The sequence below is a fragment of the Periplaneta americana genome, chromosome 10 (genome assembly GCF_040183065.1).
Source record: "Periplaneta americana isolate PAMFEO1 chromosome 10, P.americana_PAMFEO1_priV1, whole genome shotgun sequence".
NCBI lineage: Eukaryota > Metazoa > Arthropoda > Insecta > Blattodea > Blattidae > Periplaneta > Periplaneta americana.
In genome coordinates this window covers 947,087-974,338 of record NC_091126.1, presented here as the reverse complement: position 1 = coordinate 974,338, position 27,252 = coordinate 947,087, and the positions used below count along the sequence as shown (strand labels likewise).

Here is a 27,252-nt window from a genome sequence, read left to right as displayed (position 1 = left end):
ATATGATATCGTATGAGGTAAATAATTATAAACGATAACATATGAAATTACTGACTAGTATTATTGTTATATTAAGAACAAAGAACACAGTGTGGAAGAGAAGGTAAGAGTAAGGTGATTTATGATGTCACAATATAAGAAGTTATAAACTAACAATCTCCTGATAATCTGAAGAATGTCTTACGAATATTGTACAGTAACTTACTTATGTTAAACAATTGAAGAGTTCGCGGGAAAAACGATGAATGTCACATTTCTGTTAAGGATTCGATAATGATCTAACTGAGTCTATAACTGCAAGATGTAGTGCTGTTTCTATAGAAAATAAAGGAAAGGATTACTGTATTCGTGGTGATAATTCTCCTTTTTACCATTTTTCATAAGAACAACATTAAATTTCGCAGCGATCCATTGAATTAGATAATGACATCAACTTTAAGAAAACTGTGACATTCATCGTTTTTCCCGCTTACTCTTCAATTACTACTTTCATTATTATTATTATTATTATTATTATTATTATTATTATTATTATTATTATTATTATTATTACTGTATTTTATTGTTGAAATGAGAAAGCAAAATAATTTTATTTCTATCGCTATTCCTCAAAGAAATGTTTCATACGACAGTATTTATCACTTTCACACAAGTGATGTCAGTACAGTATGACATGTTGAATTGCACCGTATTTGAAACACAATTTTTGGTTCTACAATCCTTTTTGCAGGAAAATCTCACCGTTGGCCGCTAATAACAGAAGATAACCTCACCAAATTTGTCATAGTTTCTGTAGGCTATTTTCTGGGGCATTTTTTTCCTTTTTCTGTCAGTCTTTTTTTATAAAAATTAACGATTTGTTTTGCTCAGGTTTTCGTAGACCTTAAACATAGGGCTACGCTTTTTGATAAGTAAGCCCTACGTAAAGAGAAAGCTTGTTTTCGTAAGGTCGAGGATCAGTGACATGTTAGACTTGGTTAGTTTAGGTTTTGGTATGAGTTGTATATACGCATTTTGGTAGGTAGGTGGATAGATAGAAAGTGAGTATTCGTAAGGTCGAGGATCAATGACAGGTTAGATTTGGTTTGTTCACGGTTTTGATATGCCTTGCATATACGCTTCCTGACTGATAGGTTTGACTTGGACTATAGTGTTAACATTGTGGCATCCTGCCTATGAACTGATCAGTGGCTGTGGACCGGTCTGCTACAATTTTGAACTACTGAAGTACTACGTGGTGCATAGCGGGGTCGAAGCGACGCGGCTGTACAACTGTAGTACAAATACCCGCCAGTCGTGCAGTTTCTTATTTCATGAACAGAAATGTCGAATTCATGAATTCAACAATAAACCAGACTATTTCATAAAATCTGCAACAGAGTTGCAATAGGGCCTATTCATAACAATAATTTTCCTATTACGTGAAATAGGCATTTTATAGATTTCGACGTAACATATAGGCCTACATAAGTGTTGCTGATTGCGTAAATACATAGTGCAGTAATCTGTGTCCTTGAAATGGCATCATATATCAGTAATATTGGCGTACTAGACTGTCACTAATTCATCACAAATCTATAAACGTGAGAATATTGGCATTCTGTAACGTGTGTATGTCTAACACTTTATTCCGGCAAAGCGCTGTTATTGCTAACTTACCGGTACTCGAGCTATGGAAGTTGGTACCAAAACTGTTAAGTTGTGTGAGCTTGGACTATATCTCTACACAATGAAAAGTAATAGCGTATCTCTCAATGTCAGTGAACCAGAACGACAAACATGTGCTTCAATCGTCCGCAGTCTTAAAACAAGAAAATAATATAAAAAACAATAATTTGTAATTATAAATTTCGTAATTCCCAAACTAAAATAATTTACCCATACATATAAAAAAAACATACAAAATATACAATTTTGATTCTAGCCTCACATAACAAATAACAATGAACATTTTCATTTTATAAAAAGAAATATTCCTTTTATGTTCATAAAAGAAACATTTGTACACTGAACATATTCCTTCTACGTCACAAAACGTTACTGGAGCAAATTTGAAATATGATACAGTATTTCTTACTATCATCAGGTGAACAACTACTTTGTGAATCTAATAGTGTATCTCGTACGTGGCACACAGTATTATACCCATAACTGGTTTCAAGAAAATTTTTCATTTATATTATAATGACAGGAAGTTCCTATTGTAATTCCGATGTTGAACTTGGACTGTAACGCAACCGAATGCATGGCAGCACGAGACGTCAACATTTAACGAAGAATAATCCGGGAAAAAATAAACGTGTTACACACTCCTGTTTGCATAATTATTTAATAACAGATGAGATTATTTTTTGAAATCATGCATAATATTAACATTACGTAAATAATACAATAATAACAGAATAGCTCACTTTGTTCAGAACCTAAAATATAATATAAATAACAATATTCTTCAAATTATTCATGACTCCACAGAATGCCACTATGCGCTGTTTATGTGAATATGCAAATCTTCCTGCCTGCGCTTATTAGGAATAACCCCATTACATCAGACAATCGCTGCTCTTAAACAAGCTTCAATCTTGTCGTAAATTGCGTGAATTAATTTTACTATATTACAAAAATAACTTGAATATTTTCCTTCAAATCTTTCAAATTACGCGGATTACCTGTGTACATTTTTTTAAGGTTAGCCCGCAAATAACAGTCGAAGGGACTTAGGAGGCCACAAACACTTTCGAATTATTCTGTCATCGAACACTTTGCGTAATGCACGAAATTTCCTCTTGCAGGGTTTGTAAGATTTTTTTTTTCACAACGAATATTCTTTGTTCTAACGTATATGAAATGCTCACAATATTACACAATCAACGCACAGAGCTATAAATGAGTGAAACTGCGTATGAAACCGGTTAGCTAGCAGATCTTGACTACGTCGCACAGTGTGTAATTTCAAGCAGCTAGCTGGCCAAAAATCATTTTCCACACACCTGTATTTAATGCTAAATTCTTATATGGACGTGTTTATAACACTACAGAATATAATATCCAAGTGTATACAGATGCTTACAGTACAAAAGATAGAAGGTTGCATGTCTCCGATAAGAAGCAGGCGCGCAGTTTATGTTTGGATGATACAAAATGAGGAAGTTAATATAATATTTTTCTCTAATACACAGTGTGGATATATTATAAGAAGGTATATACTTACAATTAATAAAGTAATTCTTTTGCTAAAAATTATATCTTATTGTCTAGGATAAGTGTGTGAATAAACATGTGCAAAGAGTCGAAGTTCTATCTTACTACATTATTTTGAGTTGAATTTTTAAATGTGTAGCCCTCTATTACCTCGATCAAATTTTGTGCAGATATTCATTATGCCTTTCTGAACAAGACGTCGTGATTTTTTTCTGCAACCAGAATCATACAGAATAACTATTAATTATGTTTGACACCATGCGCTCCGTAACCCAGAAAGCTGTTTTCGAGGTGTGGAGTAAGGGCAAGAGAAAAGTGAAAATCTCAATTATATAATTGAACATTCTGGACTCAAAGATTGCTCTGAAGACATTTTACAGTCAATGAAGAAATGAATTAGATTTCTATGCTCGAAAATTCGATTACGATGGGAATAATGGGAAACATTTTTTGAAAATATAGAATGCGCTATGTTTGAACCAAGATGCAAAGTCTGAGAATGAAATATATAATGCTATCTACTACAAAACGATTCCAATTTGAGTCTGCCAGTATAAGCATTCGAGGACGTTCACGGAGAAAAAAATAGTACACTTCTTGAAGAAAGGTCGCCAAAAGAAAAGCTTTCTGCTGCCCAGATGAGTTTCAGAACTTCTAAGAAAATATATGCGGCCAGGAAAGCTTTCACTTGCATTACTTCAACGTGCGGAAAAAATTAATAAAACAAGTAAAAAAATAATAAAAAGTAAAAAATAAACGTGAAAATTGGTTTTGCAGGAACGACCAACAATGTCACGTAATAAGGATCTCGTTTTGATTACTGATTTAGTGTTGACCTCTAATCAATACAAAGAATTAAGGGAAATGCAAAATCTTCTAACAGTTCATTTATATCCACCATATTATTATGTGCGAAACATTAGAGATAGGATAGGTTCAGTCAGGAAAAGGGACTTACTTGTTAACATGACAAAACAAAGCAATCGCAATAAAAACGATGAAAATGAGCAAGAAGATTTTTCAGGGATGTTTCCACTTCTGCATATGTTACGGGAATAGATAGAAATCTCATAAGTCGTATATATATATATATATATATATATATATATATATATATATATATATATATATATATAATATTAGAAACTTTTATTTGTGGGTTTGCAATATTGATAAACGAGAATTTGGCATGTATGCGAGGGAGACAAGGGAATTATGTTATACGCCTACAAACATTCACAAACTCTTGCTCATGGACAGGTCACAGGACACTATCATACCTACTGGTAAACTATCTGAGGAACAAGATAACAGACTTTTCAGAGAAGTCTTCACAAGAAAAGCATCAAGAAAAACAATACCGATCTTATGCTCAGGCTACTTATTTCTTTGGACCTTTACATCACCAGCTTAAGATATTAAGGAGAGAAAATCGCGATCGATTTCAAGAGAAGTGCTGCAGTTACTCTCCTAGCCAGATGCATCTGACTTCTGAACGAGTATGATATGTATCAATATTTCTTCGTATCATCGTTTCAATTTTGAGCGCATTCCACATTATGAACATTTTTTTTACAATATTGCTGATTTTATTTTATTTTATTTTGTAAAATTAGTAGCTATTTTCATTTTCATTATTAAAAACTTATTCGCTTCAATAATTGATGGTACATACCAAATGTTATGAAAACTGAGCTATTAGTTTTCGAGAAATGATTTTTGGCCGGCTAGACTCTCGACCAACCTAACCGGCGGATATCCACTAGGCCTACAGTGAGGTCACGAGAGACTAAGTAATGCTCTAACCCAAGAATGTATAAACAAGTAGCGTGTGAACCACCTTCGATTTCTTCGCGTGCTACCTGGTTGCTATATTGCTACACAGATGGCAGCAACGAAAAGACAAGGGTGAAAAAATTATCATTATGAAGGAGAGATGCAGTAACTCTTTACATTTTTCTTTACGGATTTTTAATAAATGCAATAAAATTATTTCATAACAGATATTATATGTACGATTTTTAACTAAAAAATTAGTTGTACATTACAATATGGAACGAATAACTTAACAATAACTGTGTCCATGTAAGCAACGTCCAAAACTGTTGGAGTGTCGCATCATTTTAATATCAATGCCGTTATGCGAAAATAAACCTTTTAAGATGAAAATTAGCCAGAATTTCTTATTCGATTTCCGCCTCCCACCAGCCTTATTACGTCTCATAAAATATTATTTCAAAGAAGAAAATCTCAGAATAGAGAGCTAGCCATCATCGAATAGCTTAGTTCTCAATACTGGCTTCGTTAGGTTCATGAAAACCTACCGATACCGATACATCTGTGCTGCTCAAAATCATAATAGGCTAATTTTCGCTGCAGCTCTAAAGGCATGGGAGTGACAGAAGAGCTCTAATATTTGAATTAAATTATTTACACTTAACTCTGAATGGTGCTTTTATTAACAATGTAATGTTTTTCACATATTAAGAGCTGCATATCTCCTTGTTCTATACATCGTTGCTCTACTTAGACTATGCATGGACAACCTTTGCACCGCTACCGATATCGATGCATTGTAGTAGGGGAAGAAAAGTATCCAGCGCGCACTGGCCCGTACGGGCTTGAATATGAACCACTGATCTAACCTATACTCACGACGCCTAACATTGTCCCGCAGCTTCTACTTCCTCAAGCAATTCTATTAGTGCTGCACTTCACATTGTCATTACTATCACAAATACTGACATTCGACATCCCTTTCTCCCTCTATCAGTATGAAACTTCAAACCGTTTGATCGTACTATTATAATTTTCCAAAACACTAGGTCATCAATATATTTTCGAAGTAGGTACCTAATATGATCTATATTTACACAAAGGCCTGACAGCAATGAGGATACAATATTTGAGTTGCAGATTCACTTCAAATGTCTGACAATAAGAAATATCGTCGAAGCACACTTCAAAGAGCAGCATCGTTCTAAATTAAATTCCGTGGCGCTACAGCCGGCTACTGGCCTCACGCCCACATGTCGAAGCAGAGGTGGACGATCATCCAACCAGAATGGAGGTATCGTGTGGTTAGTGTAGTATAGCTGGCATTCGAAACCGGATTTCGCTACCTATCGTAGCTCCCCAAGTGCATCACGATGCTGGGTGGGCACCGGTCCCATACACTGGACGAAAGTTCATGAGAAAATTTCTTCCCCTATGAGGACTCGAACCAGCGCGCATTCCGTAACGCGAGTCCTAGGCAGGATGCCTTAGACCGCGACGCCACGGCGCGGGACGCAGCATCGTTCTAGTCAAAAAGTCTACACTGACAGTACATTCCTACGCATACAAAAATTGCACTTTAAAATATCGCATACTAAGTCATAAAGCATTTCATGCCACAGAACGCGTCGTGACATGTCACATTCCATTTTGTTATCGTCGTTAACAAAGACATAATCAAACTGTCATTCACAAATTAGATAGGCTATACTCGTACAGATGTTGCATCCTCATGACTTAATACTCCTTGCAGTCGTTCAAACACATCATCAACATCATTATCATTAGCAGCAGCAACCCTTACGAACTAGGGCCAAACAAACCTATGCCGGCCTCAACTTAAAGGTCTTTTCATAGGTCTTCCGGAATGTCTCCAACATGTAGGATTGTATGTAATACATTATTTGCAGAGGGATTCTGTTATTCTCCATTCGAAAAACATCCTGCAAAATTTCCTTTGTAGTTTTGAATTCTATAGATATCAAATTGTGCAGGTGTCAAAAGAAAAATTGGTCATTCTCTAGAAGCCAAGTTCCTTTCGCGTAGGCTATCTTTCCTACAATTCGGAGACAGGCGATGTTACAAGTTGTCGGACAACTTTACCTGATATCTACAGTTATAATTAAAGTGTTCTTCGTGCTACTGTTATAGCGTAACGGTACCGATTCGGGCTGGTATTCGTGAGGTCGTGCGTTCGAACACAACCTACTGCTTTTTATGTTTTTTTTAAGAGAGAGAGAAAATATAATTGCTCCTGTTCCTTTTATGACTGTTTTAGTAATTAACATGAGGTTCATGAATGTATTATGCCGTTACTTTATAATTATTTATTATTACATTATGGCTGCAAATGGAAAGAAAGATTTTATTCTTAACAAAAATACATTTCGTGGCATAAAGAAAACAAACATACTGGTGTCTGCCCTAGAAAATTCAAACAATTAAAAGTTAAGAACAATAAACAAAACAAAAAGCCACAATTCAATATTTAGTCCATCTTCCTCCAATCTCGATCACATCTTGCAGTCGAGTGGGCATGAAATCGACTAGTCTTTTCAAATAGCGACAGTTCCCAGCCACGGCATCCCAGGCAACCTGGACGAGCTTCCACAAATCATCACGACGTCTTGGAGGGGGATTCAGTCAATTTTTCCGTGTATGCTTATTTACTTTTGCCCCCGTAGCTCAGTCGGAAGAAAGTTGGAATTTAGATGTCAACGTCTCAGGTTCATATCCTCTTCACTCCTTTTCATTTTATTGTGTTACAGGATAGTACAATGTAATAATATAAAAAGAAAAAACAAATACTAGTAATATGCAACTGTATTGTTCCAAATTTAAGATTAAATTTATATTATTTATATCGCTAAAGTACGATAACAGAATATAAATGATAACTTGAATGTTATTTATATGGCTAAAGAACGATAAAAAATAAAATTATAACTTGATTATTATTTATATTGCTCTCGAACGATAACAAAATGAAATGATAACTTGAATATTATTTATATCGCTAAAGAACGATAACAAAATGAAATGATACCATCAATATTATTTATAACGCTAAAAAACGATAGCAGAATACAAATGATAACTTGAATATTATTATAGCGCTAAAGAATGATAACAAAGTACAAATGACAACTTGAATATTATTTATATCGGTATCGAACGATAACAAAATAAAATAACTTGAATATTATTTATAACGCTAAAGAACGATAAAGGAATATAAATGATATCTTGAATATTATTTATATCGCTAAAGAACGATAACAAAATAAAATGATAACTTGAATATTATTTATAACGCTAAAAACCGATAAGAGAATATTAATGATAACTTTTATATTATTTATGTCGCTAAAGAACTATAGCAGAATATAAATGATGACTTGAATATTATTTACGCTAAAGAACGATAACAGAATATAAATGATAACTTCAATATTATTTATATCGCTAAAGAACTATAGCAGAATATAAATGATAACTTGAATATTATTTATATTGCTAAAGAACGATAAAATAAAATTATAACTTGAACAAGGCTCGAAGTCACAACCTTCGAATCATTAAGCGAGCACTCTACCGCTGCTCTATGAGATGCAAATCTCGAATGACTCCATAGTTCCGAAACTGCTTCTACAGGCGCATGCATCGTGTAACATCACCGTGATTCAAATTGGACTTAGAAAATATTCGCTGTTCACGAGAGCAGCCACTTTTTTTTTTACAGATGTATACAGTTACCATGTGTCGTTTTGTCTGCCTGTCCTAATCCCGTTTTCATGAACCCCGAGACAAATACAAACGAACAAAAAACAGTATTACGGATAGTCAGCAGAACAGTTTTCTACATCGGAAATATGAATGTAGATACCAACGAGTCTAAAAGAATTTTTGTAATAAAAAAAAGTTTCAGTCCAGAAATTTTCAGGGTACTCCAGTTTCCACTCAGATTATTTAAACACTTCGGCATTAGCCGTACATCATCCTCTGCAATGTGAAGTCAACCCTCTCCATGTGGTGACTGTGGGGAAAGTAAGGACGTGTGATTCTACGATGAAATGTCGAACAATTACTTACTATAGAAGGACCAACAATGACAGCCTGCGAGACGAACTTTCATTATTATTTGCAGCAGCTCTGTTCCCACAGTGTGCTTCAGTGTCGCTATCTGAGCGAAATTCATAACTTTTTGTTTAGCATTATTAAAGGAGACATTTAAAATACTTTCAATTACTAGTGTGCCAACCATTCATTAAAAATTATATCTGATTTGACAGGTTTCAGATTGAGATGATGAGAAATGGATAGATTTCGAGTTTATCATAATCTTTCAGTCACATCCCTTTTTCAGAAATTGAGAGTCGCAGAATATTTGTAAAAAAAAAACAATACTTTAGAGACGATTACAAATAACTGATTTCTGTGCCTTCGTTTATCCATCCTCAAAAAGCAACACGTTCAGAAATAGGACACAAATGTACTATCAATGTTAACAATTATTCAGGAACAGAGTTCAGTTCAGTATCTTCTACAATTCGATTATGTAGGCCTACTTGTTCGATGCAAATAAATCCACGTTTATTTTTTTTAAATAATTGACATCGAAAATCTCTGTTTATACGAATGAAAAAAAAGTTGACGAATAATGTTATGTTTTATTTAACGACGCTCGCAACTGCAGAGGTTATATCAGCGTCGCCGGATGTGCCGGAATTCTGTTCCGCAGGAGTTCTTTTACATGCCAGTAAATCTACTGGCATGAGCCTGTCGCATTTAAGCACACTTAAATGCCATCGACCTGGCCCGGGATCGAACCCGCAACCTTGGGCATAGAAGGTCAGCGCTACACCAACTCGCCAACCAGGTCGACAAGTTGACGAATATGTATCTTCCAGAGCGAAATATTTAGTTATGACAAACAAAATTAATTTTGATTAGCCTATATTAAGTACTTTTTTTTTTTTTCCTGCCACTGAATGGAAGCGCTGTATGTAATATTCCTAAACTGTCATGAATCTTACTTAAATACACTGCATACATGCTTTGCTACTGAACACATCCTTCACATACTTGCATTATCCATATGGATACTGACAACGAAATACTCGAAACTTGAATTTAAAAATCCTTCAAGTAACTTAGTCACAACATTATATGGTATTATACGTCTGCATTCATAAATTTCATTATCATACAGTCTTCCAGACCTCTTCCCCATACAGTTTGTATCAACTTTATGGTGACGTAATTAATATGGTATAAATTTTAATGCCAGAAACTTACGGTGCAGTTGGTATTTCACGTTTTCTACTTTATCATTAGGTTCGTAATTAGATCTTTACGTATTTATACAGCAATAAGTTCTTCCCTTTCTGTTTGTACCGTTTTCCAGGAAAATTCTAAACAAACGGCTTCGTTAGGGAAGAGTCGTTCTATATTTTAGAGAATAGTACAAAACACTGGGTCATTCACCTCGACGAGTAACCAGACGGTTGCTATGGAAACTGACCGCGCTACGGACATCTGACAGCGAGACGGTTCAACTTCCTCATAATCTCTCTCTCCTATACTCCGACAGCGCACCATTAAAATTAATCAAAAATTAACAATAGAACAGATAAAATACAGTATATTCAGGCCACGATACGAAAGAAGAATTCTTATGTAATGTAAAAACTGATACAGGGATACCCACGGAGAAACCCACTTCGCCTCTTTTCATACTTGATTTCCTGTCCATGTATGGCGTTGGACTTAATTATATATTACTTCAAACATTATAAGGAACTCTGGAATCAAAATAATTTTATTGCATTATTTTCAAATTTGGTTGGATATCTGAAGTTTTGAGTGTTTATACTCCTATATATAGAATATTTTTGGAGCCAATCTCAAGCTTAAGCTTAATACCGTTCAATTTATGGGCTGCGCAATTCTGAAGAAGGCGAAAATTTAGAAGGAAATGTTTAAGATGCGATGAAGGTGATGAACAATTCGAACTCTGCTTATTCCTGTCACGGATGATAAATTTAAAGACTGGACATGAAAAAAGGTTATAAGTTCCAAATAAAAAACCCGTAGAAAGCAGGTCTCTCTTGTGAACTGGTACCGGTAACGCAATATCACACATTTAGCACATCTATAGAAGAAGCTAGCTTCTAGTAGTTATTTACGATTTGAATGTCGTAACGAGTTTGATAACCATGGATTACTAGAAGAACAATAACAGTGACTACGATGAAGACTGTGAGAAAGGCAACAAGGACCACAATAATGTGCACGACAAAGACAACAACGAATATGAGCACCGCAATAAGGATCACGACCATGGCAGGAAGACAAACAGATGAACCTATGCGCATGTTCATCTCTTTCCACTAGCTATTACGTCATTTGGACTGTAACTTAAGCGGCGGACGTTTGTTTTGCATTTCTTGCTGATTCATTAGGCCTACGAAGTGAGACCTTAACATTGCATTGTATTGATACACAGTATTGTATGTCACTATGTCACATTGTACCGTTTACGGTTGCCAAAATCACTATAGAAAAACGAAAGAGAGTGATATAAAATATTTCAGGTTCCCGAAAAATGGAAAGTTTTATCCAAATGGCCATCTGCATGCAAAAGAAGGGATGCAATCAACACGACTACAGTTAACATGAAATGGGTTATGTTTCCAACGAATAAAACCTGTAAGAATTTTATACTTCACTATTAAATAATAAATTGTTATACTATTATGTAACAGCAATATGTGAATAGTAGTATTTCTATTGCAAGCTATTTAACGTTCAGTTAGCTACATCCAAGTACCCTTGACAGATTCAGAAATTACTTGAAATTTTAATAACATATTCTTTCACAGGGTAAAGTAGGATTCAATTAATTACATTTTAGAATATTTTTACTCTCCTTGTATATGAGTGCCGGTTTCAGTATCTTCATTTTCAGCAAGACAATGTTCGTAACATTTCAGTGCCGAAGTTTATGAGAAGAGCATGCAGAAAATTATTTTAAAATATCCAGCGCAAAAATGTGGAGAGTAAAAGTTCGATGCAATACCTACAGAAGAAAATATTTAGTGATAATCCGTCTTCAAGTAATAAATCTTGGTCCTCACAAGCTAATATTATTGAAATAATTATATTCGCGCATAACAATATAATCCTTGTAATATTAAGTTATAGATTTAGTGAAAAATACATACTATTTCTAGTGTTCATTGCAATTACATAGTTCTTTTGAGTTTAGTAAAAAATTATATTATAGAACATGTTTCGTTCTAACATTTTATTAAAGTGTTATGTATAATGTTTAGAATGTTTTAAACACACGAACATAAATTGTATGATAAACAGATATTAAATGTCTCAGTGACAACTCAAAACAAAATTGGCATGTAGATCACCACGTAATGCATATTATAATGGCGCAGTAGTGTCATCACGTGATGCCACCGTCACTAGCGCTTCCGTCACACACAAGAAGAGCTTTGCAACAGTCCTGCCGTGACAATGAATTAAACGCGACCACGTGTTGTATATTGTTGTCGGTGAATTTCATTTTCTTAGTTTTTTTTGTTATGGCTGCGTTTGATATTGTAGTGCTCCTGGAAAACTGTCACTAGTGGCAGGCAGAATATGGAACGTCATATTACAAAACAGCGTGTCCAACACGCGGCCCTCGTACTGACTCTTTTATACATTTTTAATTATATTATAATTATAATGTATAAACCAATAAGGGAAATTGCAAGTTAGATTTCAGTGCAAAATTTTACATTCATGTTTTGTAGTTCCCGTTAATTGGTATTTCACTCAATTTGAGCTTTAAGATATTGTTTTGTAAGAACCAGGTCTATTTGGACCCTTGCCTTTTACAAAAAAAAAAAAAAAAAAAAAAAGTAGATAATATTTAAAACAAAATTGATTAATAAGACCGTCAAAGACAGAGGTACTTGCTTAAAGTTGTGTTATTTCTAACAGTTAGTACCAAAATGGAAGAACCAGAAAGACATCATGTTGTAGAAGAAAAAGGACAATTTAAGTACAAGTGGCAAGATAATCAACACAATGTTGTCTGTTCCCAAGTCTTAAGTGCATTCTGGTCAGTCAAATGTGATAGAATATATATATATATATATATATATATATATATATATATATATACATATATGGTACCCCCGTCACATGCCATGAAGACACTTGGAGGTAGAGCCCCATGCTTTCCATGACCTCGGCACTAGAATGAGGTGGTGTGGTCGGCACCACGCTCTGACCTCCTTTTACCCCCGGGAAAGACCCGATACTCAATTTTATAGGAGGCTAAGTGAACCTCGGGGCCGTTCTGAAAATTTGGCAACGAGAAAAAGTCCCGTCACCACCCGGGATCGAACCCCGGACCTTCCAGTCCGTAGTCAGCTGCTCTACCAACGCTCAGTTGGCCGCCATCTTCTCGACATTCTCAGCACAAAAAAAATAATTATGAAATGTGTCTTATGAATACTAAAGATTTAACATTATTTGAATATCCACGCCTTGAAAATAAACTTTCTGATAATTTTGTGTCTTTTCTTCCTGCACGTGAACGTATACCATACACTCGTATACTCCAGTCTCGTAGCATGAAATTTTGAGCAGGGGAAGGTAACTCAAGTTGTCTTTCATGCAATATGAGAAAACGTATTACAAAAATACAGCCTTAAAATAAAAAGTAGTCAATTTCAAGTCAGCAGTCGAAGATTGGTTGGAACATCGTAACACCAATAAGGCATGACCTCAAATGATACGTAGTAAAATATGATTTCACGGTTTACACATATCTCTAACAAATAGACACGTATACGTATAACATTAGCTCACTCCCTGTATACTTAGAGAAATCACAATATTAGTATCATTGCGTAAGTACTCGTCTGTCTTTTGGTTGTGTCCTTCATTGACAGCAAGGGAGTAGGTCATTTGTTTTTAAGTCACACTTTTGTTCGTAAGTTAGTCTTGATAATACAATTGTCCTAAAAAATTCAAGTAAATTAGTGTCAGGAACTGTTATTTCGCTCATTATTTATTATATCAGCCACAATGCACACTAACACTTCAACTGAACACAACTGACGAAAAGGGATAACTCGGAAACTACTTATTTTAAATGTTAAAGCTAGCTTCTTGCGAGCCTTGCGACTAGGATAGTTTAGTTAGAAAGGGATGGAATATCTGCAGGGTGGATTACACAGAAAAAACCAGTCTGCTTGGAAGCTGGTGTGTGGAGGCTTCTTGTTTACTGCTGCATCACAAATCATCCTGAGCTGCCGTATCACAATATGTAACGCGTAAATATAAATTCTATTAAAATTAATAAATAATTTTGTCCATAAACTGCAGGTTTATTATTAAATTATTATTAACTGGGGAAGCTAAGCTTTTTAGCTTACATTGACGCTACGCCACTGGTATACTCGTAGAATGAATGACACTGTATTCGCTTTGTTTCTGTGTTTATGTACCGGTCTGCCTTCTAAGCTTCATACAACAACGTCTTATGACGCTGAATGTTCCGGCAACTCTATTCATCCTTTTTGCCGTGTACAGTTCATATTTTAAATTCAAATTGAATTTGTATTGCAGCAAGAGTACTGTATTAATGTGAGTTAAGAGAAAAAGAAAATAGCCTAAATCATTAATGCGAGAGCTGTGATACGGTGTCGCGGAACTAAGAGGATCTGAGTGTGCGCAAGAAGCAGCATAATTAGTATCGATTTTCAAGTCGTCATATTTCGCAAACGAGGAAATAGGGAAACAAAAGACTATCACCACATTTCTTAATGAACGAAAATTAGCTTAAATATGCATTTTAATTAAATTCAAGCATTATGACCTTGCGAGTGTATACAACACAGTAATGATGTATGATAAGCATTCCAGTAGCCAGGTTATTACTCATGCCGCAAACATTAGTAATACGTAATATGCGTAAGGTTATGGAAATTATTTGAATAAAGTAACTATTCATAATTGCTTAATGTAGTACGAATTGCAATTAATAGCTTAACTTCTCATTTCCTAAGCACAAGAGCAATCACCGGACACTCGTAAGTCCGTATATTTTTTAATGAGAAGTATCGCTACTGTATCATATAATGTAATGCAGCCGTGGCGAAAATGCGACTCGGGAGCATATTGTGGCTCGCAATGATAGCTGTGCTTTTCTCTTGCTTCCTACCACCCCTATCCCCCACCCTCTCACTCACTGGAGTCAAACTCCGTTCCATTTGTATTTGTCTCTGACCTGCGAGTGGCGTATCGTCGCAGTGTCTCTCTCTAAAAAACGAAAGTTTCAAGTAGGATGGGAGGACGCACTTTTTTTCTGCCAATATGATGAGAATATTAAATGTATGATTTGTTCACAAGTATTACGAGGAAACGGTTGTATAACATAAAACGACATTATACTACTGTACATGTCACTCATGAAAGATTAAAAGGTTAAGTGTTGTTATTATTATTATTATTATTATTATTATTATTATTATTATTATTATTATTATTATTATTATATTACCTATGTACGTCGATCCTTTTTCAGCAGATGTACGAATAATGCGGTTAGATCTTCAATTTAAACTCACAGATTTACTTACAATGTAATGTTAGAAGAAAGCTAGATGATTGTAAGGACTTGAGAAATGTTGAACTTTTCAAATCTTTGTCAAAAAATAAATATCCGAAGCTCCGTTGAAGCCATGTTCGCTGCAACTTACATACGTTTGTGAAAAATTATTTTCAACAATGAAAACAGTAAAAACGAAATTTAGATCACGACTGACAGACAAATGCCTTCGTGATCAACTACGACTGTCAGTAAGTGACATAATTCCTGATTCTGAAACTCTGTCGCAGTGACATTCTGAAGATCGTTAATGTTAGGTTGTGATGTGTCCTATGTTGTCTTATTCATTTCTTTCTTCGTTACACGTACTAAACAGTTCGTAACCTTATACTGTATAAAATTATATTTATGTGCTTGACGTTAGGAAAATGAAAATCCGTTAATAAGTCAGACAGTTGCTTCACTTCCCCTTCGGGTGTCCGCCTCCCTCCATAGGTGCTATGCACGTTGTAGATTACACAGTGGCTCGGCGCACGATTACATTTTCGCCACGGCTGATGTAATGTATTCATATCAGTAACATTCCTCTCTCTGCCGCCTGACCTGCTCTTCATCTCGTGAGTAACAAACTATAGGTCAGTGCACATGCGCAGTCCATCAGCATGCTGCGTAAGTATCTGTATCGCAATATCATACCTGATTCTAATATTTTTGTTTTTATTTGTTTGAAAAGGGGAAGATATTACCGCCCCACCTTGTATAAAACGTACGTGGTTTTCACTGTGTCTCTATTTCCAAGCTGCAATAAATAATGTAATTTTGTAGGTCTATAGTTACCCCAGAATATAAATGACACTCAGGACGAAATTAAACGCAGAATAAATATGAGAAATGGTCTGTGGATAAGGAAATAGTCTGCGAGTTCGTGTATATATATATATATATATATATATATATATATATATATATATATATATATATATCGTAGTCTCGATTGGGGGAAGTACTTTCGGTGATAGGTCGTAGGTTCTCCTTCTGGCATCTGATTGGTCCTTCGTTGTCCAATCCGGTTGAGGTCTGTATGGAGGGGAGTATTCATATTAAATACTGGCCCTCATATGGTCGTTATCCAACTGCTCTGAAGATGACCACAACACAGCGGTCGAAACGTCAGCCACCAACACCAAGACAACGCGGTAGAAGCCCCGAAACTTATCCACAGACCATGTACACCAGCCGCGGAAGCCTACGCGAACACTTAAATATGGGAAATGCCTGTTATTATTCGGTTGAGAAGCTTTTGTCATCTAGTCTGCTGTCAAAAATTCTGAAAGTTAGAATTTATAAAGCAGTTACATTACCGGTTGCTCTGTATGGCTGCGAAACTTGAACTCTCACTTTGAGAGAGGAACAGAGATTAAGGGTGTTTGAGAATAAGGTTCTTAGGAAAATATTTGGGGCTAAAGGTACGTTTTCCTCGGTACGACTATTGCGATGATCGCGCAACGATAATCGTTGAGAACTATTTCTTTGTATTTCCTATGGAGCTGTTTTCCTCCGAGCGATGCCGCTGGAGTCGTTAACGACGATCGCACGTCTTGAATAGTCGTTCAGGGAAAGGTTGAATATAATCGTCAGTCGCTAACGTTTATTGTGAGAAAGACGTGTATCATGGCTCCTTCGTTTTCTGACGCTGATGATGAAATTCTTCTCGAGGAAGTGGCGAATCATCCGTCACTGTGGCAGCTGTCACATGCGTCCTACAAAGGGTCAAGGACAATATATGGGCTGAGTTTGTCAATAAAGTTGAAAAATTAAGTTGTTTAAATTTTGATACAGTCTCTCTTCATTACCTATTGAGCTCAAGCAGACGGTGTTTTTTTGGCTCTTTTCATCCCATGCGTATGGAGAAATATTTCGTCGTCTTCCATCTCCTCAATCAAAGACATTTAAGTAATCTTTTACGTCTACTTATTAAACTTATTCTGCTAAACACAGTCTTCCTTTAGAACAGCCGTGGCGAAAATGTGACTCACGAGCACATTGTGGCTCGCAATGATAGCTATGCATTTCTCTTGATTTCTACCTTTTCCAACCCCCACCCTCTCACTCACTGGAGTCAAACTCCGTTCCATTTGCATTTGTCTCTGACCTGCGAGTGGCGTATCGTCGCAATGACTCTTTCGAAACCATGTACCTCTACAAAGACGAAAGTTTCAAAGTAGGGTGGGAGGACGAATTTTTTGCTGCCAATATGATGAGAATATTAAATGTATGATTTGTTCACAAGTATTACGAGGAAAACGGTTATGTAACATAAAACGGCATTATACTACATGTTACTCATGAAACATTAAAAGGTTAAGTGTTGTTATTATTATTATTATTATTATTATTATTATTATTATTATTATTATTATTATTATTATTATTACCTCTGTACGTCGATCATTTTTCAGCAGATGTACGAATAATACGGTTAGATCTCCAATTTAAACTCATAGATTTACAACGTAACGTTAAATAAAAGTTACATGTAAGGACTTGAAAAATGTTAAACGTTTCAAATCTTTGCCAAAAAAATATAAATATCCGAAGCTTCGTTCATTCTTTTGCTCTGTTGAAACCATGTTCGCTATAACTTACCTTTGTGAAAAATTATTTTCAACAATGAAAACAGTAAAAACCAAATTTAGATCACGACTGACAGACAAATACCTTCGTGATCAACTACGACTGGCAGTAAGTGACATAATTCCTGATTTTGAAACTCTAGTCGCGGAGACATTCTGAAGATAGTTAATTTTAGGTTGTGATAATGTGGCCTGTTTTCTTATTCATTTCTTTCTTCGTTACACGTACTAAACATCAGCTTGTAGCCTTGTACTGTATAAAATTATATTTGAGTGCTTGACTAAGGAAAATGAAAATCCGTTAATAAGTCAGACAATTGCTTCACTTCCCCTTCGGGTGTCCGCCTCCCTCCATAGGTGTTATGCACGTTGCAGGTTACACAGTGGCTAGGCGCACGATCACATTTTCGCCGCGGCTGCTCCAGAACGATGCGATTGCGAATAAAACACACGACTAGTGAAAAATGAGCAAATCGCAGCAAAATGGTAACCAACGATTATCGTTCAACAATAATCGTTGAACGATCATCGCAACAGTCGCACCGAGGAAAACGTACCGTTAGAGGGATGAGGTTACAGGAGAATGGAGAAAGTTTACACAACGCAGAGCTGCACGCATTGTATTCTTTACCTGACATAATTAGGAACATTAAATTCAGACGTTTGAGATGGGCAGGGCATGTAACACGTATGGGCGAATACCAGTGGCGTAGCGTCATTTTAAGCCAAAAAGCTCAGCTTCCCCAGTTAATAATAATTTCATAATAAACCTGCAATCTATGGACAAAATTATTTATTAATTTTAATAGAATTTACATTTACGCGTTAAATATTGTGATGCGGCAGCTCAGGATGATTTGTGATGCAGCAGTAAACAAGAAGCCTGCACACACCAGCTTCCAAGCAGACTGGTTTCTTACACTCATTCTTCTGTGTAACCCACCCCGCAGATTTTCCATCCCTTTCTAACTTAACTGTCCTGGTCGCAAGGGTAGCAAGAAGCTAGCCTTAACATTCAAAATAAGTAGTTTCCGAGTTATCCCTTTTCGTCAGTTGTGTTCAGTTGAAGTGTTAGTGTGCATTGTGGCTGACATAATAAATAATGAGTGACATAACAGTTCCTGACACCAATTTACTTGAATTTTTTAGGACAATTGTATTATCAAGATTGACTTACGAACAAAAGTGTGATCTAAAAAACAAATGACCGACTCCCTTGCTGTCAATGAAGGACACAACCAAAAGACAGACGCATACTTACGTACTGTATCCATTGACCGTTAATATTGTGATTCCTCTAACTATGACAGGGAGTCAGCTAGTGTTATACTATACGTGTCTATTTGATGTGTAAACCGTGAAATCATATTTTACTACGCACCATTTGAGGTCATGCCTTATTGGTGTTACTTACGAGATTCCAACCAATCTTCGACTGCTGACTTGACATTGACTACTATTTATTTTAAGACTGTATTTTTGTAATACGTTTTCTCATATTGCATGAAAGACAACTTGAATTAGCTTCCCCTGCTCAAAATTTCATGCTACGCCACTGGCGAATACAGAAATGCATATAGAGTGTTAGTTGGAAGTTCGGAGGGAAAAAGACCTTTGGGGAGGCCGAGACGTAGATGGGAAGATAATATTAAAATGGCTTTGAGGGAGGTGGTATATAATGGTAGAGACTGGATTAATCTTGCTCAGGATAGGGATCAATGGCGGGCTTATGTGAGTGCGGCAATGAACCTCCGGGTTCCTTTAAAGCCAGTAAGTAAGTAAGTAAGTATAGTTACCCCAGTAATTATAATAATTTAGAGAAATATTACGTTATTATTATTATTATTATTATTATTACTATTATTATTAGGCCTATACATTTTGACAAAACTTTACATTTTTATAAGATTCAAGTTTATACCAGCTTTCCAAGGTTCTACATTTCGACTTCTGTTCCAAGAAATACAATGGAATAGTAATATGCGTTACAAGAGCGGTATGTTGATGTTTTCATATTCGAGGAAAAGATTGAAAAAGCGAAACGTAGTTGAGCTTTTTTAATTTCCGAGAACATGAAAACAAACATACCGCTCGTGTACCGTACACTATTTTGTGCGAAGATCGTTTATTACATATCTGAAAGAGGAATTTCTAATTAGTTGCAATGAAATCTCCATCTTGGTTTCTGTTCAATGACGGCAACTTTTAAAAACTAAAATATCTATCTTCAACATTGTTGCTATAAAATGTTTTCTGTGTTTACTATATTCCAGCAGGCCGTGATATACGTCTGTCTTTTTTTTTCCCCCAGTCTATAAATGCGAACTTAAAACAAACGGTAAGTTTATGTAATGATTTATTTTTCATTTTAATATTTTAACAATATTAGTTATATAACATATTGCAGTAATAACATCGGCATCTAGAATCTTGTTGATTTTTTCACGGCTTCCTTAATGTTACTTGCATTACAAATGCAGTAACTTTTGTGGTGTTGTAGAGTTTACTTAATTTTTGCAAATATTTAAAAACAATAATTAACAGTGCAATTTAGGTGAAATTGCAGTGGTAAGTTTCCAATTTATAATTATTACTATGTTAAACGTCTCTGAAAATAATATGTTAAAAGCCTAAAGCAGTAAAATGAATATGGCGCTTAAGCGGTAAGAAGAGGGAAATTGTTATGTGTGTTACGTTGGGAATACTGAATATGGTATTTCACACTTACCGTGTATTGGTTTTGTGCGGAAAGCAAGCAAATACGCACGATCTCGCACAAAGTATTTTTACCATAACTAACTAATTATCAAATATATCTTTACTATGATTTAAAAGTAAGCCTGTATGTTCAACACAGCATTAATCTGATCAATTTAATGCAACCAAAATCACAACAGGAATTTGAAAAATATTCATTAGGTTCAACTAAGGTTGGCACATAAATTATCTGTATATCAGTGGTGGTTATCTTCTAAAAGCAAAAAAATACCTGGAAATCAATAAATTCGATGGTTGCACTACATAACCAACCAAAATTAGAATGGATTGTTAAGAAGGATTGATTTTATATCCATTACTGACGCAGTGACTCAGATATAATGCGTTGTTTTGTCAAAGAATACATTCGACTTGATACAACAAAGAATTTATTGCTAGTTGCGCAAATCTGAAATTTAATCTGATGACTGATTTCACTTTTTTTTTTTTTTTTTTTTTATAGTTTTGCTGTGTGGAACACCATTATGGGCTCATCTCTCTTAACAATGCCATGGGGCATGCAAAATGCTGGCTTGCTAATGGGCATCATCACTATTGTTGCTATGGGCGGGTTGTGCCTTTACACAGCTCACAAGATTCTTCAGGTTCAAATGCATCATGGTAGGCTTCATTATGATATTTGGGTTTGCTTCACCATGAGAGATGGTACACATATTCCTAGTTCTTACATAGAGAATTATTTCTAGTTTGGCATTAATTTAATAGTTAGACCTGTTCTGTTTTAAAAATGCGAATTTATGAAATTGTACTACTTTTGATGACCAAACATTTTATAATTATTTTTTTTATTGGTTTCACTTTCTGGGAAAGACAAACATTGGAAATTATTCCTGTGATGTGGCAATGTTCAACACCAAAATATCTGAAATGGTGAAAATTATTTCAATAGCTGAATCAATGATCTAGAAAAAAAGAAGTAATCACAACTCTTGCTATTTTCTACCTTTCACAGTCTATCTCCTTAATTATCATGTGATTTTTTTTTCCAGGGGAAGGAAACCCTGATGGAGAGGTTGCAGAATTGGCAACACAGTTGCTCGGAAAGTGGGCTGGATATATTGCCAAGCTTTTCTCACTGTTAGTACTGCTTGGAGCTGTAATAGTGTATTGGGTCCTCATGAGTAACTTCTTGTACCATTCTGTAGACTACATATATGGTAAAGTACAACATGGTAAACCATGTATTATAAAATTAACAAGTTATTAATCCAGCTTTATAAGGATAAATTTAATGTTGTTCTAACTCGTAGTTAGGCTTTAGACTTTGAAAGGATGAAATAAAAAGAAGTTCACAAGGTCATAGGGGAATCACAAAGGGGTACAGGAATGAGGAAGGACAGTTAAATCAAAAGTCTGTGCAATATAAAATTCAGAAATATACAACAGGAGTGACAAATTCAGAAAATTCATTGAAAATATAGCTTCGATAGGACTTCACTCCCTCGTGTAAAGCTCTCCTCCTCCTAGAGTTTCTCTGACATAATACACGAACACACATGATGGCATGCTCTTGTCTGGCAATACTTTCACTTTGAAAGAATACAGCAATGTATTAAACATGTTATGTTATTATTGTCTTACAGAGACTGTAACAGACACTGCAGATTTCAGCCCACAAAACGGTTCTGAGGCCCCGCCTTCTGGTGAGTTATCTCAGAGACTTTAGAACAAAATAATAACCCACTAGTTGTCTACTGAATCAGTGCTTCAACAATATTACGTCAGCCATTTTAAACGTTGCAACAAGTGAACTTGTGAAAGGTGTTTTACTGACACCTGAAATGACACTGCGTGTATCAAATCAACTTCACATGGAGTTATACCTGAAAGCTTGATTTGCATAATATACGTCACTGTTCGTTAACAGAAAACCACAATTTAACCCATTACTGCATAAAGTTATTAATGACTTGAAAAATGCGTTTCTGAGTTTAGGTTTGCTAGTTGGTGACTTAAGAATGCTTTCTTACCATTTTTATCTTTATTTACTTTCTGGGATAAAAATTAAAGACCGTCCCATAAATAGGACGCTATGCATAGTGGTCAGTGACACAGTAGCTGAATAGAATAACCCCTCTCTTAGTTCAAATAGTATTTATGTATTTATTATGTAGCAAATACATATACACATATTAGAATCAGTCGTTCAACTGCCCTCCTCACACAAGCCTGCGCATTGCACAACACTGTTTTGTGTGGTAAGGGTAGAAATATTTAGGGTGGAGTCCAATTTGACACTTGCTGCAGATGAACTTTGCTTTCCCTGTACAATTAGCACACCTTCGCTGAGTTTCATTTTCAACTGGTCAGTGGTGTTGACCATCAAATCTTATGTCTCCTGATGGAATGGGAACAATTTTTCCTTAGTGGGAACTCACCCCATGTCTTTTCAGTACTGTAAAAGCCAGGAGACGGCAAAAGTTGAGGAGCGGTTCTGAAGAGTTTTGAGGCTTCATTTTTCTGTACAGAAACAAAGCATTTACTACGGCAACATCAAGAAAATAAGCGAAGATGGACCACCACTCTGTTGTTGCCGCTGTTGCTAATATCGGTACTGCAAACGCTGGTGCTGCTGTTTCTGTGCTAGCGCTGGTACTGCTGTTGCTGCTAGTGATGGTGCTGCTATTGCTGCTGCTAGCGCTGGTGTTGATGGTGGTGATTGTAAAAAAATTCGTAGCTCTACAGCCCATGAAGGGCCAAGACCGACCAGCCTGCTGCTGGTCTCACGTCCACATGCCGAAACAGAGGTGGACTATCCTCCAACCAGAATAGAGGTATCGTGTAGTTAGCACGATGATTCCCCCCTAGCCGTTATAGCTGGTTTCCTAAACCGGATTTTCGCTACCTATCATAGCTCCACAAATGCATGATGATGCTGGGTGGGCACCGGTCCCATACACTGGCCGAAATTTCATGAGAAAATTTCTTCCCCCATGAGGACTCGAACCAGCGTGCATTCCGTAATGCGAGTCCGAGGCAGGATGCCTTATACTACGATGCCACGGCACGGTACGTTGGTGGTTATAGTAGTAATAATAGTACTTGTAGTTGTAGTAGTATGATGGCCTTCTACCTGGAATTACCTTCCCTGTCTTGGAAATGTTCATATATTAGCTTCCTTCTTTTCGGACGGCAATAACTTTTGCGAGAAACCTCAGCTCCATTTTTTGTCTAATGTACTTTCAAAATCATTTGTTGCAGCTTTTATGTTAGAAGACTCTGGCATACTTTCATCAACAATGTCATCTTCATTATCATCATTACATATATATATTTTTTTTTTTTAATTCCGCTTTACTAAGTAGCATTTTACCACCAAGATTATTCAAATAAGCCTCATGCTCGTCGTCCGATTTATCACTGTATTTATTTGTATAATGGAAATCTTCTGGAGGGGTCCATATATTAGACTCTCATTATTATTATTATTATTTTGATTTTCCATTAACCCCAGAATTTCACTCACGGTTAGACTGGAAATAAAACAATGTAATGGAAACCATATACTGTACATATTATAGAATACTACAGGAGTGCACACTGCATGGCGTCCTATTTTTAGGACGGCACTTTATTTCACCTTGTACCTAGCAACATACAAGAAAATTTTATTGTTGTTATATACCACATGAAAACTGAAGTATTCAACTCATTATGTGAAAATAAAAATCAGATTTCTGTACCACCATTACAGAGTAACTAAGAATGAACTTACACGTGGTGCGGCACAAAATATTGTTATTCTGCCATCTTGTAAAAAATTAGCTGGTGTGAACAAATGTTCGCGCGGAATTCAAATACTGCAACACCATAATACAATGTAATAATTTACCTTTAAACAATGCCTCCAACTGTACTAAACAAGAAAAAGTTCCATAGAAATCATTATTTTACGCACGTCCCATTTTTAGGACGCTATGCAAAGTCACACAGAGTTAGTGTGCACTCAATGTTGGTTGCTTGACGGTTATCAGCCCACTTTGAGGTCTGTGGATATAGAGGGAAAAATTGGATCGGTGTTGGGTAGAGTTCCCGGGTAGCTCAGTTGGTAGAGCGTTGGTACGTTTAACCAAAGGTCCCGGGTTCGATACCCGGCCCCGGAACAATTTTTCCCTCGAAATTATTTAAACTTGAGGGGTTTCTCAAATATATGCATTTTTCAACGGGCTCTATATGCTACAAGAATGACTAAACTTGAGGGGTTTCTCAAATATATGCATTTTTCAATGGGCTCTATATGCTACAAGAATGACTAAACTTGAGGGGTTTCTCCATAAAACGATGTATCGATTCTTAAAGATATTATATGATCCATATCTCAATTTTGAAAAAAAAAATGGACATGAGGGGTTTCTCAAATAACCTGTTCATATATATATATATATATATATATATAGACACAAGTTGGATGGTAACTTCTGCACCAAAATGAAACTGGTGATAGATAATGAGGAGAGATTTGAATAATCTGAGTAAGTTTTTTCTCTAACATTCACTGTTTTAGAGGAAATTGTTATGTTTCTATGAAGCATTTGGCAATACCACAGCTGCTACAATGACTCTAAGCAAGCACAATCTGCACTCCATACCTTCCCCTTCCCCTCTACTGTACTCAGTGGATAATATGCGACGTGCTCTGTGTTGCAGGATTTATTTAAACGATTTTCTCTATTATTCAATTTAAATTTATGGTGACACAATTTCATTCGCAAAAATAGATTCAAGACATTAACTGTTCAGATTATTTCTACCTATCTGCTTGTATAGCAAGTAGCCATTTCTCTCGGGCCATTACTGCAATAGAGCACTGCAAGCATTGGGCAAAGATTATTTTTTTCCTGCTTAATGATGCTTCATCAAAGGGAAAGTGTAATAAATGTTTTGTTATATTTAACATGTTGAATCACCTCTTAAATTTTGGTGCAGCGATTACCATCCACCCTGTATATGTAGAGAAGGTTAAATAAAAGTGGGAATGTGTCCTTAGATACAGCACCTTCCCCTACATCCTTATTACAGATCTATTATCAGTTATTTATTTAGTTATTTATTTATTTAGTCTAAACTATATAATAATATAACATTTTAATGCTTTTGTTGCAGTGTTGTGCCCCCTTTACCAATTTTACAATGAGGTACCATACAATACATCTGTCTCAGAAGGGCAAAGAACAACCTTTGACAGAGTATGGAATCTAACAACAACAGTTCCGATATTCCTTGTATTTGTAATTGGTCCACTCATCAACTTCAGAAGTGTCACCTTTTTTACGAAGTTCAATTCTCTAGGTAAGTAGCACTACAAATTTACATCCTACTTATTACTGATATCTCTCTTTTAAGATTTCTTTAAAGTATGAGGAATTTTCAAATAAAATTCTAATGTCTTCACATTTTCACATCGAATTTGAATGAATCCTCTTGTCTTACAGGAAATTAAACTTTATTGAATTTTAAGTGGATACGCAGTAGTGGGGTCTGGGCATATTATCACCTCGTTATCGATGAGCTGTAAGGTGATATGAGGTCTGGTCAAAAAGTTTCAAGACGAGGTCACCCCTGAAAAAACTGAATGCGCTAGCTATCTACTACTGCTAGTGGTTGAGGGAAGGGGGTTTTCCTAAAGCTGCATTCCCAACTGCAACCCCCTGGGACAAAGAGATCAGCTGCAAACCTTCTGTTGGGGTCAGTGAGTTGCAAGGCCGTTATCATGTATGTGAAGAACTGAAAAATCTCGCCAAAACGACTTTCGTGTTACCCAGTATATTTCAAACTTTCATAAAAGGTAAACCATCAAGGACGTAAAAAGAGACCTACACCAGAAACAGACAGACAACTGATAACATTTTGCACTCGTGTGTACTTTTGAGTAGAATGAAAATAGGTCTACATATGCAAGACCAGGTATCTTCCTGGCTATGTCGATATCGTGTGAACCGCACTCTAGAACTTTAACTTTCGACAACCAAGAGTCGTCTCATTCTTTTTTGTGGTAACTGTACATAACCTCTTTAAAATTATAACACTCTTAACGCTTCATCTATGAAAGTTTTAATTTAAAAAAATGTTAGTTCTCAAACTCTTTGCATTGTTGGAAATGAAAGCATAAAACCTTTGAGTTCCTGATATTGTACGTAATTTGCTTAATATTTTTTGCAGAAGTTGCTGTTCTTCATTGTTTTGCGAGGTATTCGAATATTCAAAGTCACGTGATTTTACATTTCCTAGACACCAGACATA

At 35.8% G+C, this 27,252-nt stretch overlaps 1 protein-coding gene across 6 annotated transcripts in view; it reads left to right on the top strand.

The window, feature by feature from the left end:
- LOC138707365 (sodium-coupled neutral amino acid transporter 9 homolog) overlaps nt 1–27,252 on the top strand; it is a 135,732-nt gene that overhangs the window by 67,372 nt on the left and 41,108 nt on the right. For 4 of the 6 annotated variants that reach the window (XM_069836663.1, XM_069836661.1, XM_069836662.1 and 1 more), the window contains 4 exons: nt 21,455–21,612; nt 22,002–22,184; nt 22,596–22,655; nt 26,116–26,301. In XM_069836663.1, coding sequence (XP_069692764.1) covers nt 21,455–21,612; nt 22,002–22,184; nt 22,596–22,655; nt 26,116–26,301 — 587 coding nt within the window. The remainder of the gene's footprint in view (nt 1–21,454; nt 21,613–22,001; nt 22,185–22,595; nt 22,656–26,115; nt 26,302–27,252) is intronic. The other 2 variants (XM_069836659.1, XM_069836660.1) reach the window with 2 other exon arrangements.